We start from the raw sequence: 20,710 nt of genomic DNA, 5'->3' as shown, positions 1-20,710 counted from the left end.
AAGTTTCTGCTTTACAGATGAAATTTATTTTGAAAGTCCTAATGTAAAGTAATCAGATGAATAAACTTTTATAATGAACTTTCAAACAAATCTTTTTTAATTTTGTTTTTTAATTGATTTTACAGAGAAAGAGGGAGAAGGAGAGAGACAGAAGGGGAGAGGAGGAGAGGGGGAGAGAGGAATAGGGAGAGAGTGATCTGTTGTTCCACTCATTTACACATTCATTGGTTGCTCCTTGTATTTGCCCTGACGAGAGACGGAGCCTCAACCTTGGCATATCAGGTCCATGCTCTAACCAACTGAGTTAGCTGGCAGGGTAATTCAAACAAATCTTTTTAGTAATGCTTTATTTCTTGGATAACAATAACATTACTATGATAGTATTAAGTTTTATTTTTTATTCAAATAAACTGTTTTCAAGGTTAATGGTTATTAGCAAATCTTTATTTTTAATACTCTGCTAAGGCAAGATAGATACATGATCCTTTGAAATTTCTTTACAATTTCCTATGAAATACTTTAAAGTAAAAAATTATTTGGTATTAAGTATTCTTATGCTTAAATTCTAAGTTAAGTGATCTTTAGTCCCAACTAAACTTGGTACTCCAAGATTAAAAAAAATTAATGATATTTACATAATAAATATAATTTTAATCACTAAGTTCTTCCTCATCACTGAAATATGTGCTTTTCTTTATCCTTGGGCGTCTTGAATCATCAGATGTTGACGGACCCCCTGAACTGGGTTTCCATTTTTTTTGTTCTTCTTCAATTTTGGCTTGCTGCAATGTGAGTCAGAAAACAAGACAAAACAAAACCAGGAACTGGTTTATTATTACTTGTGGTACATTAATTCAAAACAATGCAAAAACACACCAGAAGTGCCAACACTCTCCACTCATGCAAACAATTCTACTCCATCAGGATACTCCTCCCTCACTCCTGAGTTATATCCCAGTTTCACTATGTTACTAAAATCACTTTAGTCTGTTTCTACTAATTATCAGGCACAGGAAATGGCACCTACTTTCCATTTCTGCTAGAGGTGGGCATATTCTATAAAATACATTAGTTAACTAAAAGCAAAACTGAATTGACATATACATTGACCATGTATCAATTACATTAAAACAAAATATCGTTGTATAAATATTAGGAGATTATGTGCTCTTCTTTAAAAAATGTTTCATATATTTGAATGAGGGCCTTTAATAGTCAAAAATATGTTTCTGGTTTTGTTTTGAGGTGAGGCTTTTCAAAGATATATTTTTTAAAATATCTTTTCAATATCTTTAATAAAATCTGTTCTGTTGGGCTAAACTCATTTTAATCAAATAGTTCTGCTCAATTCTATAATGAAAACAAATTAAGATATTGAAAGTGCTGTGGGGCCCTTAAAGTCTAGAAAGAGCCAAGAGGAAACTCTCCTACCACAGTGTTCTAAAGAGCTTATAGAAGCAGCCTGACTCCTGAAGTTTATGAGGTGAAGGGGAAAGACAGATTGCCACATGGAGATGATAAATAGAGCAAGCAAGGAATAGAAAACTGTTAACTCAAGGCAGCTATGGCATGGTGCTTTTAAAAAAATTACTTAGGCCCCGGTTGGTGTGGCTCAGTGGATTGAGTGCTGGCCTGCGAACCAAAGGGTCATGGGTTCGATTCCCAGTCAGGGCACGTGCTTGGGTTGTGGGCCAGGTCCCCAGTAGGGGGTGCTTGAGAACACACTGATACTTCTCTCCCTCCCTTTCTCCCTCCTTTTCGCTCTGTCTTAAATACATAAAATCTTTGAAAAAGTAAAGAACTACTTAGTACCTGGAAAGCTATGGCCTGACTGAGGCTGTCAAGAGCAGGATCTTCCCCTTCATCTTCACTTTCTTCTACTTCGTCACTAAATTAAAAAAAAAATCAGAATCACTTAACCAATAGTAAAATGACAGAAGCAACACTATAACTTATTTAGTAAGAGTGGATATAAATACATTTCTTCTTCTGGTTCAGGAATTTTCTTTTTCTTCTTTTTCTCTTTCTTCTTTGGAGGTTCACGTTCTCCAAGCATATTTTTAGGACAGGCGTAACTTAAGTGTCCACTTTCCTTTTGTTTCCCATTGAAAAGAAGAGGAAAAATAGTGTATGTTATTATTAACAGAAAGTTGCCAAGTACTCTAACACTAAAAGGTTTTACAACTTAAAAAAATATTGTCACACTGGGAACATACATGAAGAAGTTAACAAAACTCATAATACTTATGAGGAGATAATAACTCCTAATAAGCTAGTTTAACAATAACTATTTTATAAGTCTTCTAAAAGTATTCTTCCTTCAAGCATTTGAAATATCAAGATTCAAGACAGAAAAATAATTCAAAATTTAAATGGACTATTGACTTTAAATGTAAAAATTTTAAGTTATTGTTTGATAAGATTGGGACAAAAATATCCCTAACTCCCAACATGTTGCTTAACATTCTGTTTTAAGAACGGAAAAATTAAAGTTTTCCTCACTTTTCCTATTAATTTCATTTTGCTTCTTTCACATTTAGATTATACCTGTGCTGTTCAATTATGGTAGCCACTGGCCATAATTCTTTTGTGAGAACCTGTCTGAGTTGATATGCACTATAAGGGCAAAATACATATATGATTTTGAAGACAATATGAAAAAGAGTAAAATATCTTAATTTTTAAAATGGTTAATTAGCAATCATTCAAATGATAATATTTTAAATACATACTGGGTTAAGTAAAAGATATAAAGTTTACTTGTTTCTTTTTTAATGTGGCTACTAGAAAATTTAAAATTACATTTGTGACTTGCATTATATACATATTTGACAGTGCTGGACTAGCCATAAAATTATAATGAGCCATAACATTGAGCTGTAGAACATAAAACAATGCACTATGTAATCTGCACATTAGCTCACTAAAATATGTTTAAGAATATGTGCGAGTAAGGTGTAATTGAACCAAGAGGGAGAGACTGAGCCAGGATGAGAACAATAGAAAAGAATAATAATCATGCTTTTCAAAAGCATGAAATAGATGGTGTACTTTGTATGCCCGAGAACATGACTGAACCTACAGGTGTTATTGTTAATGAACTGCTGAGAAAACGTACTTAGAGAAGCATTTTCCAAACTGTTTTTGAAATAAGGATATACCAAAAAATACTAACATGTCCCATATTTAAAAAAGGATTTAATAGTGAAATCATTTTGAGACAAACTAGGCTAAATAAATAAAAAGGCATTTTTTGGGGGGAAACTTTTTAAAAAATATAAAAATGTACAAAGTATAATAAATATGAATTCACAAACCAAAAAGACAGTAACAGATTCATTCCAGGATATCTCAGATTATTTAATATTCACTGTGAATATGAGGATACATACTATTCTATGCGACCACAGCTGCTATTCCCTCCCCCATTTATTTTTTTTAAATAAAACTCAGGACTCTGGAACACAGTTTCTGAAACACTAGCTTATGAGATATTAGAATCATAGGAGTTGACAGAATGTCCTCATGGCCCTTGCTTCCTTTCTCTTTCCTTCTTTCCTTCCTTCTTCCTTCCCACCTGGCCATCCACCTGTTTGTTTAGTTTGGGGTGAAGAGTTTGGGAGTGGCAGAGGGGAAAGGATGCCAATTCATTTCCTTGTATTTTCCACATGATTTTGTAGCCAGGACAACGTCTCTCCCCAGCTTTCCATAAATACCTCTACACCCTGTTTATAAAGTATTCTATATAGGCATTTTGGAGACCCTGACTGAAATTCTCTTGGTACCGTTAATAGCCTTATGCAAAATTGTTCTGTGGCTGTATCTCTCTTAATCACTATAAGATTAAATGGTTAATGATAGATGATGAGAAATAGATAAGAAAATTATCTAGTTCAGTTATAAAACATTAGTAGCACTAATAGGAAAAACCATTAGCAGAACTAACAGGAGAAAAACAAAAGAACTTTTAAAACACAGTATTTCATAGAGGATAGGTCATATGATATTGTTTATACTGAATTGTGATGCTTAAACGTTGGCTGAATACTACAGAAACAGGCAATATTCTATTAACACAAATATTTATTGGTCACTAAAATCTTTCAAGATAATCGGGTAAATAATGAATCAACATTTTTTAACCTAATAATTTTCAAAGATTTAGAAACTAGAGGATATACCACTATCACTCAACTCAGGTTATATTTATTGACTACATTTCAATTGAATTTACTCACATAAGTCTAGAGTACCAAATTAAAACAACTTTCATAACCAGTTTTAGCCATCCAGAAGTTGTGGAGAGCACAAATAAAACAATGATGTGAAAAATACCTAAAAGTAAACTATGGAAAATTACATTAAGTTATAGGTATACTCACCCCACATTCATAACACTTAGATTTATCAAAGTAGTTTCGTCTTCTAATGAACTCAGCTGCTCTTCCATTGTCAATAGCAATGCTTGCTTTTATCACTCTACCAAATAACTAAACCAAGGAAAAAGGTCAATGCAGAAGGATGTATTCACTAAAACCTAATACTACAGTCATTTGATCCCATTTCCTCAACCCTTTAATTCCACTTTATATTTTACATTATTTTAGCAATTGCCTACTTAGGTGTGACAAATTCTATCCCATAGATTCTTACTCCTTAGAGTGTACCAATGTTTTAGGAACCCCGTACAATTTTGGCTTTTTTTCTTTTCCATCAGTTACTGCCCTCAGAATATCTTGATATCCAGCAGACTTGACCACCTACTACATCCCCACATTTTTGGCCTGGATGAGCACAGAGGCTTTGGGTTAAAAACCTTGTTGGGAATGAATGACTTACCTGTTTGTTGTTTATTGCCCTGGTACAGTTTTGTGCAGAGTCTTTGTCCAAAAATAAAATAAACGCAACACCTTTACTTTTCCTGGTGTCTTTATCTTTCATTATAGTAACCCTTAAAGCATAAACAGAGAGTATAAAATGAGGCAGTGATAAATAAAAAAAAAGCTATTAATAATAACGTGGAAAACTCAAGTGTTCAAAAAGGATTAATAGAACATTGACAGATTAAGAAAATACATTTAATACTAGCTCTCTCTTCAAACTCATGGAATATCAAGAATGCGAGTGAGAAAGTGTGATACTGATTTAACACTAGTGAACACAGGTAGGATTAGGAGTCTCTGATAAATCAAACTGTAATCAAAGGCTTAAGGATGAAGTAGAGATTACAAAGACAACGGTATCTTGAAGAATAAGCCTAATTCCTCTTCTCTATTAATACTCAGTAGAAAAAACAAACAAAACTGAGGTATTCTCTTCTACACAAAATGTACAATGACTTATTTTTTCTGAGTTTTAGAATCTAACTATATTCTTAAAATTCTTTTTAAGAATCTCCAGCTCTGTGGCTCTTAGCCATACCACCCGAAGTACCTAAGTGATAGGGATGGTGGTAAGAGCACAGTCCGCTCTTTCTCCAGATCCCTACACGTCCTTAGTCCTTCTAACCCTTGTCGTCATGTGTCATTAAATATAGTGTAAAAACAGTGTTTGACAGGTCAGTGTGGAGAAACGGCTGATTCCAAGGCTGGGAGAGGGAGGTATGAGGTGAACTATTTTAATTAGAAATACTTTCTCCTCCTTTCTGCTGGCCTCTACTGAACTCTATATAAAACCATGCCTCATCTCATGTATTTTAATAAGCCTCATCTCATGTATTTTAATAACAACTCCTTTAATGTTGTCTCTGTTAATCCTAGTTCAATATGTTAAAGCCAAAAAATAGATACAAATGGGAAAGTAGTTTTTCAAAAGAGTGCATCTATCTGTTACCCATGTAGTCATTTGGTCACTCAATTAGCCGCAAGTCCAGGCATTAAATACTGATAATATAAAGGGAGTAAGACAATGTCACTCCCTCATTTAAAAGTCTGCAATGGATCCCTGGTGTTCTTAGTATGAAAACCAAATATCTTGTAACATGGCCAAGAAGCAAGATTAGAAACCTGCTTCCATCTCTGGGCTCACCTTGGTATTTTTTCCTCTTGCTCACTCACTTCTAAGTCATATTGGCCTTCTTTCTGTTTCATGATCTTACTTTATTTTCTCTTGCCACAGGGCCTTTGCACAAGCTATCTCCTCTACCCAAAATGTTTCTTTCATGCTTTCTGCCTACTTAACTCTTACTTAGACTTTAAAATTCAACTCAAAGGATACTGACTTAAGTAAATCTACCCTGACTATTTAGACTAGATCAGGTCTTCCCTGTTTGTAGGTGCTTATAACTCTGTCTTTAACTTCATAGCATTTTCATGCTTTATAATTATATGTTTGTATGAACATTCATTTGGAACTTCTGACAGAGAGGGACAAAATAAGAAAAGGTAATGGTAGGGTTAAGGGAGTAGACTCTGGAATCAAACAGACTGTTGGATTTAAATCTTGTCTCCACTGTAAACTATATAATTTACATTACTATTACATTTATAATGTAAAATATAATTTTAGGTTTACTGTGTGCTTCAGTTTTGTCATTTATAATACCAGGATAATAATAGTATTTACTTTAAAAGGTAGTTGTCAGAATTTAATGAGATATTAAAAAAATTAGAGCAATGACTAGCATATTTATGTGCTTAATGTTATATATTATTAGATTTTTTCATTATTTGTGTTTTGATTGTTAATGACTGTTTGAAATTCTGAACACCCAAAAATTTACCTAGAAGCCTTTTTGATGATTTTTAAATACAGAAGTAACTTTAAAAGAAGTTAACCTCAGGATGTAAATGCACTTCAACTATTTAACATCTATTTACGAAAAGTGAGGAGAAAACTTAGTCAAGATAAACAGATTCTAAATTCTTAAGATTTTAAATGATTTAAAATTTATACCAGAATATACATTGGTTATAAGATAGTTAGAATGACAGTATCTTGCTTTTACTTCTTTGCCTCGTAACATAGTTAAGTGATTTAAAATAGAGAATTAAGTATGAGAACCTCAAGTTCTCTTTATCTCAGTCCCAACTGATAATATCATCCCTACCATTTCTGTATGTTTTCAGTCTTTCCAATGATATCTAAGCTTTCTATGAAGGCAGAGAATGTTTTCTATTTATCACTTTCATAAGCACTTTGCATAAGCATTACAATTTTTTTCATTCTGCATTGTAATATTCTAAATATTATTTACATGTTTCACAAATGATAATCCACTTATAGTATACTTGATAGTATACTTTCAGTAAGAAATTATATTGTTTAAATAAATTATGACATAAATTAATACCATGAAATCATTAAGTATGAGAATATATCTTTAAAGGACATCACATATTTATTATATAATGTCAAGTTAAAAGACAACAATATTGCATGTATAGAATTGCATCTCTTAACTGTTTATTTATGTTCATATACATAGGAAAATAACTTAAATATATATAAAAATGTTAACAGTGGTATTTTTATTTGCTTTGTTATATCAAATAGTGTTTTGTAAAAAAGTTAATTTACTTCCATTATAAATAAATGAAGAAGTAAATTCAGATAAATTTTTATATTTGATCTTAGCTGAAAGGCCAAGAAGTTATATATTCAGATAAACATTTTTTTTTAAATTCTCACCCGAAGAGATGTTTCCATTGCTTTTTAGAGAGGAAGGAAGAGAGTTACATCAATGTGAGAGAGAAACATCAATTGGTTACTTCTCATATGCACCCTAACCAGAGATTGAACCCACAATGTAGGTGCCTGCTCTGACCGGGAATTGACCCTGCAACCCCTTGGTGTATAAGATGACACTCCAGTCAACTGAGCCTCGCAGCCAGGGCCAGATAAACTTTTAAATGAAGTTTCAAAATTTGATGTGAATACTTACTTTACAACTTTGCCATACTTAGAAAATATCTGAAACAAAATAACACAGTAATTTTCAATTCAATTTAAAATCACACAAAACATTAAATTTACAGGTTGCATACACTGACATTTTTTGTTAGAGTTTATGAAAATTTTATACTTTAGTCTATAAAGCAGGCTCTAGAAGATATATACATATATTTTAGTGACTAGTATTCTTAATTGTTGTTATTGGAGTCACAATAGGTATCTGTCTCAGTTCCTAAATTTCTGACAAATGAGTACATAGAGAGGAAAAAAAACACTCCTCACGTGTGATAGATTGAAGACACACACATGCACAGCTGCTGTTGTTTCCTGTGGTATATCCATGGCAACTATCAAACCCACTATAGGTCCAGAGAAACCTTGTACTTGAAATAACAATGTTGTGCAATATCACTATTCATAGCATGCCCCCAGCCAATTAAGCAGTCACTGTTGCATAAAACAAAAGCTTCTATAATGAAAAATCCATTCCCATCAGTCTCTTTCTGCCCACCCTCGCTGGTGGAACTTTGGCCTTTTCTTCTCTTTTTCCTCTTCACCCTAAGCAATCTCACCTATTCCTTCATTTCAGCCACTACCTACCAGTATATACTAATAGTTCCTATTATATAATACTTTTTAGAAAAGCTTTTTAGAATAGATTAATATATGCAATCAATAATAATAAATTTAGAGTTGTACGATTAACTTGTATAATGCTGGAATGTGATATAATTGGATCGTAGTGTTAGCCACACTGAATTCTGAAGACCAATACAGACAACTTTCCATATAACACTTTCAAAAGGCTTTTCATTTCACTCAGAGTTCCTTACCATTAACTACATAGGCCCTAAAAGGCACCCCTGCATGGGCTTACCTCTGGCTGCTCCTCCTCTTCTCTCTACTTGATTTACTCTGTGCCTGAAAGGCTTATCCCCTAGATATATGCACAACTGCCTTACTTCTGTCAGGTCTTTAATGAAAAGGCATCTTTTCAATAAGGCTTCAGACCACTCATGTAAAATTTCACCTCCATTCCCAACCTAACATTTAGTAACTCTCCTTTCCGGCTCTATTTTTTCTCCCTACTACCTAACATCTTAACATTAACTTTGTATCTAACAAATAAAATCATTTAATTTTTAAATATTTCATATTGTTCATCTGTATTTATTTTGTGGATGCCAAGAGGGATTTTCATATGTTTGCTGATGTGTTCCCAGTATCTCTGAGAGCACTCAGCATACTGTTAAGTGTTCAACAAATACAGAAATGTCTCTATTTGGTAACAAGGAATGAAGCTACAGTTCATTTCCTCCTCTGTTCTTTGGGACTCAAACTACCTTAAGTAATTAGTTAAGTACTATGTGTGTCATCTATACAGCATCTCTCTACCCACATATCTACCTAAAGTAGCAGAGAGAAGAGGGCACATTTGGAAGAAAAAATTCATGTCATTTCTTCCCGTTTTTCTCAGCTACCCATCTGCAGGACAGGCTCTGCAGGAACTATGTTCCATGTAAGGTAAACAGGTGAAAGATGTCAGAAGGGACTTTTTCCCCCTCAATCACTTCTACCCTAAATTGAAAACAAAATTTATTAAACTGTTAAGTCTCTGCCACATATGTAAATTAAGATACACTTTCATTTTGAGGGTTAGGAGATGTTTGCTTCCATCAGTCCTTGCATCCAAAACTTCCACCCCACTACCAGTTTCAAAAGCACAGTAAGCAAACAAGCAGGAAAAGTCAGCCTATCGCAAGTTGTTCCTACTTCATTATGCTAGTTATGACTTCTGTGTTCATAAAGAACTTGTTATCCTCTAATAAGGCACTGTAAATTCTCTTTGGAAATTATGAGTGTCTAATTTATTTTCATTTACTCATGTTTGCAATAGAGAGCTTTGGTATTAATGGTTTAAGTGCACTGCAATGTACTTATTGAGCATTTTTGCCAAGGAGGACTGTTCGCTTGAGCTACAACTGTTTCTCAAATAGAGAATTCAGAAGATAACAGTACTAATACTAAAACTTACTTACCCGATATAAGTCATTGTTGGTTAGGGAGAAGGGCAAGTTGGATACATACACTGTGCTTTTACTTGGGGCCAATCCACCACTCATTTCTAAAAAAGGAAAACAAATAGACCCAAAAGGAATCTAAGCCACTGTATTCTTCATTCCAAGTAAAACCAATACAGGCAACCATTAATTTAATTATGCCAGGTTCATACACCTTCCTTACTTTGTAGTAATAGTTAAGAACAATGACTCCAGGTGGGCGAATTAAGGAATTCCTTTTCTCCAGACACCACTTAAAACAGATTTTTGGTCCTATTGCAAATAGATTCTTCACGCTAACTCTTTCATGGTCTATGGTGTGAATGGAGAGGTGAGTTTGAAAGAGATGAAGGGAAAGCTCTGAAGTTACTCTTAACCTTCCCTAAGGCTAAGAGCAAAAGTACTTTCAAACATGCATAATATGTTGCATACACACTGCAGAAAGAGCCTGGTATCTCAGAATGACCCTACGCTATTGATTTTCCACTAATACTATGGTTGGATACCTTTTTGGTTGTCTTAGTATTTTTTTTTCTGGAGTGGTGTTAAGAGGAAATTTTAGCTCCACATTTTGATGCGCATAAAGCTCTTTCAAATTTCTAATTTTGCAGACTAGTGCTAAACTATGAAATGACACATTATACGAACACGTTTCAATGCCTTCCTTATATGTATTTTTAAGTTTACAAACATAATCTGTAATTTTCACATCGTGCTTTACAAGTCCGCAAATTATTTGAAAATTGTAACTGGCTAAACCAAGTTCAAATTTTTCAATTTAAAAAATGTGTGTGGTATGTATTTAAGAAGTGAATACAGACTATCACAAATAGCAAAATATTGATTAGAAGGCGTGTCAATTCGCGAAATAATAGGAAAACTGCTTGATAGCTGGGATGCTTTGGGGGAGTTTATTGGACAACTTCGGAAACTCAAGAGCGATAGGTCTCTTTTGAAGAGTTTCCCACTTGAAACTCTACACGTTAGCCGTTTTTTTCAGGACGTGAAGTCAGCCAACGGTAAAGGCCCTGGAATAAAACGGGTGGCCGGAGAAAGAGCTTGTAGTTTCGCCTGCGGGTCTGGGGAGGGGCCCGCAGGAGGAAAGGCCGCAGCTGGGCAGGCGTTTACCTTCAGGTGGGGCGGGCCGGGGAGATCGGAAGAGCGTGAGCCCCGGGCTCAGCTGGGGCTCAACCCCGACTATTCCTCGCCCCACGCAGTGGCCTTGGCATCACGGGTACTGGGAAGGGTCAGGCAACGGAGACAACAAGGTAGTTGCAGCAGGCAATGCCGCTTCCCGTCTCTCGACAGACGGAGGCGCCGGGGGCGGGCCCAGAGGCGGGCGCTTTTGCTGACGTCTTCCGCGCGCCGGAAGTGCCCGCCTGGAAAACGGCGACGAGCAGGCTACCACATTTACGGTGACTCCCGGTGGCCCATAATTGGTGAGCGTGTTTTACCTTTGTGAGAGGTGGACCGGGACACGGGAGACTAGCGTGGTGGCGGTTGGCGGGCAGGCGTTTTCCGTGGCGGGACTTGGAGTCTTCCGCTGCATTTGAATTGTGCAACAGTTATGCCTCTGCGGTTGAGGGTGGACAGACGCAGTGGAGTTGGAATATGGGCAAGTGTTAACTCTGAGATGTAGTTCGCCTCTCTTTAGCGCCTTAGTGTGCAAAAAGGGGACGGAATTAGGTAACTTAAATGCCCCCAGATCAGTTAGGAAGTCGGTAAATATACTGAATGTGTTCGACGTACTCAGGTTGGTATTAGGCACTTTGAGAACTATAAAAAAGTGTAAAACAGGCATTTTTCTGGCGGATATCTTAATTTAGTAGGGGAGACTTGGATTCAGGAATGACTTATCTCGAGTGTTGGCATGGACAAATGTTGAACTTCTTGGTGTCTTTTTTCTTCCTGTAAGTCTATAATGGGCACACATTGCTTTTTTTCGAAGAGGCTGTATGCAGACCCATCATTCCTACAAAAAAAATCAGAAAATAATGTAAGGTAGTTTATACTTAACTTCTACCCACCAGCACACACAGACCAGGCCTCTAGCCACTCCATGGGAGCCTGCGTGCCAGCAGCCTGGAACCCAGAGCCGTTTCTGGAGCCTGCACAATCCAGACTGAAGCCGATGTGTTACACAGAGACCGAAGTGCAATCCATCCAGGACACAGCTGAATTTTGAGAGGCCTGAATGCCTCTGCGTCTACCAGGGGACCTCTGGGACTAATTCTCCTGGCAAACTTGTGGCCAGCCAAAACTACCATGCTTCACATCCCCGTTATCCTTGGTTACCGCCCAAGATGTAAGCCCCTTTGGTCTTCTATGCTACTACACCCTCATACCCATGCTGCTTTGTGCTTTCTTGCCCTTGATTCAGTCTATCACTGCTTCTCTCCTTTTTTTTTCTGCATTTCACCCTTCAACACAGCTGTGCTCTCTGAGACCTCTATTCCTTCCTTAATGAACTTTTTTACATAATCAGTCACTTTATGGACATTCTCTTTCATCTCCTGACCTTAACACTGGGCTTTTCTCTCCAGCCTTTTCAATTGAGCCTTTCTGTGACACCTGCTGTAAGGTGGGGCAAAGGCTTTGGCATATTGAACTGATTTCGATTCCCCAAATACTTTGCCTTCCCTTGGGGTTTTTGCAAAGGTTCTTTTCTCTCTGGCGTTTGTTTTTCCTGACCACTTTCTTGATAATTTCTGTGCCTTCTAAAGATCAGTTTAGGTGTCTCTTTGAGGGGTGTTCCTTGACTTCCTGTAGGTAGAGTTAGATACCCTAGCCATCACAACGCTTATCTCATGTATCCTAATTGCATGTGTCTCTGCTTTTCTGACTAAGGTAGGCTGTGGGGGCAGGGGGACTATATTTTTGTTTGTTTGTTTTTGTTGTTGATTTTTGTAATTCCAGTGCCTAATAAATGGTCAGGTGTTTCTTGAATGATTGCAGGGCTGCAGGTACAGTCTCAGAAGTCAGGCACTTAACTGTCATCTCCTGACTTTAAGATATAAAAACCATTCAGAAAGGGTCATCTGCTCCTCAGCTACAGTTCATTGTGGTGGTGTGACTATATGATCCCAGTGTTGCCAGAGCATCCAATTTTTTTCAAGGAAAGTTGGAAATACAGGTTATTTTTTAAAAAGTGGTATTTCCTAGTCTTTAAGTTTTGTCAATGGGATAACATTGTATTAATATCACATATGGCCTATTAGTCACCAGTTTGAACTCTGTTTTAAGTGTTCTAGGGTTTAGAAATGGGCTTTATGGGGAATAATAAATTTTGAACTGGGCCTTGATGGATGGTTGGAATTGAATGAGAGAATTGAAAGAGGTATTCCAGCTTGAGAAATAAGTCAGACAACTTCAGGGCAGTGTGTGTTACTTTGTGGCACAGTGAGAAGGCTGGCATGAATGATCCTTTTGGAGTAAACAAGAGGTTAAGTGAAATGATGAGGGGGCATATGGAGGGCACAAAAGCTTGGATTTGTTATAGTTACTAAGAAACTATTTGGATTCTTGATCAGGAAAACTTCAGATATGATGTACTAGCAAATCGAATTGAGAGTCTTTTTTTAAGGGTAAAATGGAGAGTAAAAGACTTGAAGGAGGCTGACCAATTAAGACTGTAACCTCTATCTAGGTGTGAAATAAGACTTAGATTTGTAAATATTATATATAAGCAAACATCTGGTATTTTTGTTGACTTGTGTAATTTTAGTTATTTGATCACTACATTGGACAATCAAGAGTCTCTTATAAGTATTTAATACAGTATGGTGGGTCTTATAAAAGAAGTATCTTTACAGCAAGTAACTTGTAAAACTGGTAGAGAATGCAGTGCTTTGACATTGCTCAGTCACGTGGTTCATTATGAAGCAGTCAGTGGTCTCCTTTTCTCTAACTTCTTTCTCTTTTATTCCATCTTGGTACTGCCAAAATAATTTTCTGGAATATTTTCCTCTCACCCTATAGTTAGTCTTAAAAACCTGCAGTGAACTCCTCTAGGTTTTTTTTTTTTTTTTTTTTTTTGGTGTGTTGTGCCATTTAATGCCCTTGAATTTGTTCTCTCTGTCTCTCCCTGTTTTGTTTGTGAAGCAGTGTGACATGATGAAAAGGACTTGGGCTTCAGAATCATGCAGGCGCCAGTATGATTCAAAGCTCGATTTGGCTCTGGACTTTGTGCTTTAGTGCCTCCATGTTTTCTCTGGAATGGGAGGGATAACACCCACGTCAGGAGGAAATGAAGGCTTCTTGAGTACCCATGCGGGGCTGTTTCCTACTCCTTTGCAGTGTGCATATTCTGCTCTTTTCAGTTCCATCTTTCTCATGTACATGTTTTCTTTCCTAATTCCTTTCCCTTTTCTTGTGTTCTTTTCACTGTTGTTTATCTACATTTAGGCAATCTCTCAAGATTCTGTTTAAATTTTCTTGGTTTTCTTAACTGTCTGCACTTATCTTTCCCTGAGCTTTGAACAGTGATTAATTCTAGTAGGTACTTTGCTGCTGTATTTTGCTCTTTTTAATTGCTATCAGTGTTAGTTTTTTTTCCATGGACCTTAAATAATTATGTTTTAATATTTATTTTTAATTAACTTGTCTGGAATTTTTTAAAACATTTTCCAATTAAAATAGTATTATGTAGGTTCTAGGTTCAAGACAGCCCTTAAAAGCTTCTTGTTTCAATTTAGTATGTTAGGAATATGTTTACCTTGCTTTAAATCAGTGGATTTCATTCTGAGATAAGACTTTTAAAAAGTGTCAGTGTTTCACCCCAGGTTAATTATATAGGGATTTCATAGGATAAGGGCTAAGCATTGGTATTTTTAAAAGCTCTTTAGATGGTTCTAATATGCAGGCAGGATTGAGAATCTCTGCTTTGGGTGCTAGAGCTAAGGATTCTCATTGGTACCTTTCACTTAAAAATGAAATGCCACTAGCGTCATGAAAAGTGTGATAGGAACCATAATCTAATAGTGCTCATGGGAAGTTTTCTGAATAATTAAAAAGTACAAAGTAATATTAATGTTTTCCAAAATGGCTCATGTGGTGGTCATGAATATCATGCTTACTTATTTGGCCAATATTTAGTAAGTACCTTTGCTAAGCAACGAGAGTAAGAGAGGTGCACGGTGATTGCCTTTGCGGTGGTTGGTTTTGGAAGGCGAAGAAAAAAAAATAGATTGAATATGATATTATATAGTACTGTTATAGCAGGGTGCTTTAAGAAGCCCAAAGAAGGAACGACTTTATTCTTTCTAAAGCATATAAGAAACACAACAATGAGAAGTCTATGAAGCAGAGCGAAAGAAGTCCTAAGAGGGAAAGTCTAGCATTATTGGTTTACCTCAAGAAACAAGAAAAATCTCAAATAAATTATCTAACTTTACACTTAAATGAACTAGAAAAGGAAAAACAAATAAAGCCCAAAGTGAGTAGAAGGAAGGAAATAAAGACCAGGGCACAATTAAATGAAATAGAGTCTTAAAAAAAAAAACAATACAAAATATCAATGAAAATAAGAGCTTGTTCTTAGAAAAGGTAAACAAGACTAACAGACCTTAACCAGACCCTTAAAGAAAAAAAGAGAGAGGACCCAAATAAATAAAATCAGAAATGAAAGAGGAGAAGGAACAACTGACACCAAAGAAATTGTAAGGATTGTGAGAAAAGATTATGAACAACTATATGCCAACAAATTGGACAATCTAGGTGAAATGGATAAGTTTCTAGAAACATACAATCTTCCAAAACTGAATCTGGAAGAATCGCAAAATCTGAATAGACAGATTACAACTAATAAAATTGAAGCAGTAATAAAAAAACTCCCAACAAACAAAACTCCTGGGCTGGAAGGCTTTACAGGTAAATTTTACCAAAAATTCAAAGACCTAACAATACCTATCCTTCTCAAACTATTCCAAAAAATTCAAAAGGAGGGAAGACTCCCAAACTCATTTTATAAGGCCAGCAGTATTTTAATTCCAAAACCAGATAAAGACATTACAAAGAGGCCCTGGCTGGGTAGCTCAGTTGGTTAGAGCATTGCCCCAATATGCCAAGGTTGTGGGTTTGATACCTGGTCAGGGCACATATCAACCAACGAATGCATAAATAAGTGGAACAACAAATTAACATTTCTTTTTCACTCTCCCTTTCCCTTCCCCCCTTCTCTTAAGACAATAAATATTTAAAAAATACTACAGAGAAAGAAAATTATAGGCCAATATCTCTGATGAACACAGGTGCTAAAATCCTCAACAAAATATTAGCAGACCAGATCCAGCAATACATTAAGAAGATCATACACCATGATCAAGTGGGATTTTTTATGGGGATACAAAGTTGGGTACAATTTCTATAAATCAACAAAGGTGGTATATCACATACACAAAATGAAGGATAAAAATCACATAATCATGTCAATAGATGCAGAAAAAGCATTTGATAAAATCCAGCACCCATTTATAATAAAAACTCTCAGCAAAGGGGGAATAGAGGGGACATAACTCAATGTAACAAAGGCCACATATGACAAACCCACAGCTAACATCTTAACTGAATGAGCAAAAATTACAAGCATTTTCCTTAAGATACAGAAGAAGACCGGGATGTCCACTTTCACCACGGTTATTCAACATAGTATAGGAAGTCCTAGCCAAAGCAATTAGACAAGAAGAAATAAAATGTCTCCAAGTTGGAAAGGAAGAAGTAAAACTATGATTATTTGCAGATGACATGATACTGTATGTAGAGAACCCTGAAGGTGTCATCAAAAAACTACAACTGATAAATGAATTCAGTAAAGTAGCAGGATACAAAATAAATGTGCAGAAATCAGTTGTATTTATATACACCAGTAATGTACTATTACAAAGGGAAACTAAGAAAAGTTCCATTTACAATTGCATCAAAATACCTCGGAGTAATTTTTTTAAAGATTTATTAATTTTTTTAGGGAGGGGAAGGGAGGGAGAAAAAGGGAGAGAAACATCAATGTGTGGTTGCCTCTCATGTGCCCCCTACTTGGGACCTGGCCTGTAACCCAGGCATGTGCACTAGACTGGAATTGAACTGGTGACCCTTTGATTTGCAAGCTGGCACTCAATCCACTGAGCCACATCTGCCAGGGCTACCTAGGAGTAAATTTAACCAAGGATGTAAAATATCTGTACACAGAAAATTATAAGACACTGGAGAAAGAAATTGAAGAAGATTAGAAGTAAGTGGAAGCATACAAGGTCTGTCTGGAAAAAGTCCATCCATTGTTAATATGATGAGAATAGTTGGCACCACATTGATATAACCTGGCAGCTAAGGAGAGTGGACTGGAATGTGCATGCATGATGTGTGAACAAGGATGACTTCACTCTACTAGTCAGTGGGAGCAGTAGATGCTGTTGAGTGAGCATGCATACTGTGTGACTGTTGCATTCAAAATGACTGAGGGAGTAAAGCAACAGATCTGCATCAAATTTTGAGTTAAGCTTGAACATTCCTCCATGGAAACTATTTGGATGATTCATAAGGCTGCAGGTATGGGCAACGGCTATAGTGGTTGGCAGCTTCATTGTGACAATATGCCTGCTCATGCATCACATTGCATGCAGAGAGTTTTGCTGAAACATTACATCATCCAGGTAACTCAGCCCCCCGCCCCCCCAGCCCAGATTTGGCACCCTGTGACTTCTGACTTTTCCCAAAACTAATGTCATTTTAGAAAGGAAAGAGATTTCAGGCTACCAAAGAGATTCAGGAAAATACAACGGGGCAGCTGATAGCAATTGGAAGAACTGTGTGAGGTTCCAAGGTGCCTACTTTGAAGAGGACTGAGGTGTCATTGTTCTATGTATAGTGATTCTTGTATCCTGTGTCTTCTTCAGTAAATTTCTCTGTTTTTCATATTACATGGCTGAATACCTTCTGAACACATCTTGTATACCATGTTCATAGATAGGAAGAATTAACATCATTAAATGTTCATACTGCCCAAAGCAATCTGTAGAGTCAATGCAATTTCTATCAAGATATCCATGGCATATTTCACAGAACTAGAAAAAAAATCCAAAAGTTTATATGGGTTCACAACAGACCTTGAATAGCCACAGCAATCTTTAGAAAGAGGAACAAAACTGGAGGAATCATGCTACCTGATATCAAACTGAACTGCAAGGCCATAGTAATCAAAATAGCATGGTACTGGCATAAAAACAGACATACAGATCAGTGGAGCAGAATAGAGAACCCAGAAACAAGCCCATGCTTGTATGATCAATTAATTTTAGACACAGATGCAAGAACATATAATGGAATAAAGACTGTTCAATAAATGGTGTTGGGAAAACTGGACAGATACATACAAAAATGCAATTAGACCACCATCTTACACCATGCACAAGAATAAACCCCAAATGGATTAAAGACTTCAGTGTTAGACTTGAAACCATGAAAAGCTTAGAAGAAAACACTGGCAGTAAAATCTTAAACATTTCTTATAGCAGTATTTTTTTCTGATATATTACCTTGAACAAGGAAAACAAGAAAAAATAAACAAGTGGGACTACATCAAACAAAAAGGGTTTTGAACAGTAAAGGAAACCAGTAAAATGAAAAGACTACCCATTGAATGGGAGAACATGTTTGCCATGATATATGTGATAAGGGGTTAATTCCAAAATTTATAAAGAACTCAAACATCTCAACACCAAAAGAACAAACAGTCCAATTAAAAATGGGCAAAGCATCTGAACAGACACTTCTCCAAAGAGGACATACAGATGGCCAATAGACATATGAAAAGATGCTGAATGTTACCAGTCATCAGAGAAATGCAAATTAAAACCTCAGTGAGATAGCACCTCACAGCTGTCAGAATGGCTAACACCAGTAAATCAATAAAGAACAAGTGTTGATGATGATGTAGAGAAAAGGGAACCCTTGTGCACTGTTGGTGGGAATGCAGACTTGTGCAGCCACTGTGGAAAACAGTATGGAGTTACCTCAAAAAATTAAAAGTTGAACAGCCATATGACCCAGTGATTCTGTTTCTGGAAATATATCAGACGAACTCAAAATACTAATTCAGAAGAATGTATGCACTCCTATGTTCACAGTAGCATTACTTACAAAAACCAAAATTTGTAGCCCAGGTGTCCATTGGTAGATGAGGGGATAAAAGAGTTATGGTGCATTTACACAGTATAATACTACTCAGCTGTAAAAAAAAAAAAAAAAAAAAAGGGAAATCTTACCTTGTGCAACATTGTGGATGGACCTGGAGAGTTTTTTAATTTTTTTTTTTAAGATTTTGTTTGTTTATTTTTAGAGAGGGAAGGGAAGGAGGAAGAGAGAGAGAGAGAGAAACATCAATGTGTGGTTGCTGGGGGCTGTGGCCTGCAACCCAGGCATGCGCCCTGACTGGGAATCGAACCCGCAATGTGTGATTCGCAGTCTGAGCTCAATCCACTGAGCCACACCAGCCAGGGCAACCTGGAGAGTTTTACGCTAAGTGAAATAAGCCAGTCAGAGAAAGACAAATACCATAAAATTTCACTTTTATGTGCAATCTAATGAACAAAATAAACTGACAAGCAAAATAGAAACAGACTCATAAATGCAGAGAACAAACAGCTGTCCGGAGAGGGAGGTTGGAGACAGAGGGGAAAAGGGGAAGGAAGTAAACATAAAGAAACATAAGCAACAGTATGGTGATTTATTAGAGGGAAGGGAGGGTGGGTGTAGGCAGAAGAGAGTAAAGGGGGTATAAGTGGTGATGGAAGGAGATGTGCCTTGGAGTGGTGGTTACACAATACAATATACAGATCATGTATCATAAAAATGTACATACACCTGGAACCTATGTAATTTATTAACCAGTGTCACCACAATAAATTAAATAAAAATAATAAAATTTTCAAAAAGTATAAGGAAACCTGGTATTTGAGCCAAATAAGGTAGATTAGAAGGTGAAGGCAGGTAAGTAAAAGAAGAATATTCTAGGCAATGGGGAGAGGGTGCCAAGTAGTGGTGGTGAGACCTAGTGGCACACTTATAGAACAAGAAGTAGGTAATGTGTCTGGAGGTTCTGGAGACTGCTTGAGAATTGGTAGGAGGTAAAGCCAGAAAGGCAAGAGCAAAGTAATAAGCCTTTTGCAAGCTTTACAGTTCAGACTTCATTCTTTAGGATGTGCAGAACCACTGAGATTTTTAAATCAGGTGTTTTATCATGATGAACACTCTGGCTACAGTTTGCAGGGTAGGGAAGGTGACCCCAGAAACAGGGAGACCAGTGTTTTACTATTGGGGAGTCCAATGTCTAGATTAAGAGCATCTGAGCACACATTGGTAGTAGGGACAGGGAAATGTGGATAAGTGTGCTTTATATATTGAGGTGTTGGAAGTAACTGAATTTAGTGAATAGTTAGATACGAGAAGTTTTGGGTCTCATATTACTCAGGTTTCTGATTTGGCCATTTTGGGTACCTGATGGTGTCATTGACTATAATGGGGAAGACAGGTGATAAAACAGGTGTCCAAGAAGTAAAGAACTGTTTTTGCATTTCAAGTTGAAGTGTCTGTGGGACATTCTCTTGAAAGGACTCTGGATGGAAGTGGAGATGTGAGAGTCATCTGTAGGAAGCATATTGGTAGCTCAGTGGAGTGCCCTAAGAAAGGCTTGTTTCTTTCTGGAATTAAATATACCACAATGGTATATTAAACATCCTCTCTTTATTGAATATGTCATAAGAGGGTAT

General features: G+C 36.5%; 2 protein-coding genes across 10 annotated transcripts in view; one reads left to right on the top strand and one right to left on the bottom strand.

The window, feature by feature from the left end:
• Nucleotides 1–378: 378 nt before the first annotated feature.
• On the bottom strand, nucleotides 379–11,258 carry ZCRB1 (zinc finger CCHC-type and RNA binding motif containing 1). Of its 2 annotated transcripts, XM_028533075.2 has the most exons (8): nucleotides 11,082–11,258; nucleotides 9,933–10,018; nucleotides 7,883–7,911; nucleotides 4,840–4,951; nucleotides 4,383–4,490; nucleotides 1,980–2,092; nucleotides 1,813–1,888; nucleotides 379–782 (listed from the first exon to the last, which is right to left on the bottom strand). In XM_028533075.2, the coding sequence occupies exons 2-8, from the start codon at nucleotides 10,014–10,016 to the stop codon at nucleotides 651–653; spliced, it is 654 nt and encodes a 217-aa protein (XP_028388876.1). In that variant the 5' UTR covers nucleotides 10,017–10,018; nucleotides 11,082–11,258; the 3' UTR covers nucleotides 379–650. The 2 variants fall into 2 exon arrangements, with proteins under 2 accessions (XP_028388876.1, XP_035875060.1); XM_036019167.1 differs by lacking the exon at nucleotides 9,933–10,018 and having other exon boundaries at nucleotides 11,082–11,153.
• An 11-nt stretch (nucleotides 11,259–11,269) lies between these two features.
• Nucleotides 11,270–20,710, top strand: part of PPHLN1 (periphilin 1) — a 103,424-nt gene continuing 93,983 nt past the window's right edge. For 3 of the 8 annotated variants that reach the window (XM_036019166.1, XM_036019165.1, XM_036019164.1), the window contains exons 1-2: nucleotides 11,329–11,392; nucleotides 11,984–12,258. In XM_036019166.1, the coding sequence (XP_035875059.1) occupies nucleotides 12,219–12,258 (40 nt within the window). In that variant the 5' untranslated portion in view covers nucleotides 11,329–11,392; nucleotides 11,984–12,218. Of the gene's footprint in view, nucleotides 11,393–11,983; nucleotides 12,259–20,710 lie in introns of all 8 variants that reach the window. The other 5 variants (XM_028531837.2, XM_028531839.2, XM_028531838.2 and 2 more) reach the window with 3 other exon arrangements.

This window comes from Phyllostomus discolor, chromosome 2 (genome assembly GCF_004126475.2).
Source record: "Phyllostomus discolor isolate MPI-MPIP mPhyDis1 chromosome 2, mPhyDis1.pri.v3, whole genome shotgun sequence".
Taxonomy (NCBI): Eukaryota; Metazoa; Chordata; class Mammalia; order Chiroptera; family Phyllostomidae; genus Phyllostomus; species Phyllostomus discolor.
Note: the sequence above shows the minus strand (reverse complement) of the source record. Positions and strands in the feature narration are given on the sequence as shown.

What these genes read in the sequence shown, in the direction of transcription:
- ZCRB1 (XM_028533075.2), bottom strand. Translation starts at nt 10,016, where the DNA reads ATGAGTGGTGGATTGGCCCCAAGTAAAAGCACAGTGTATGTATCCAAC. An exon ending in GGGCAATAAACAACAAACAG is followed by an intron (nt 4,491 to 4,839) that starts GTAAGTCATTCA and finishes TCCTTGGTTTAG; the next exon opens with TTATTTGGTAGAGTGATAAA. An exon ending in CCTGAACCAGAAGAAGAAAT is followed by an intron (nt 1,889 to 1,979) that starts GTATTTATATCC and finishes TTTTTAATTTAG; the next exon opens with TGACGAAGTAGAAGAAAGTG.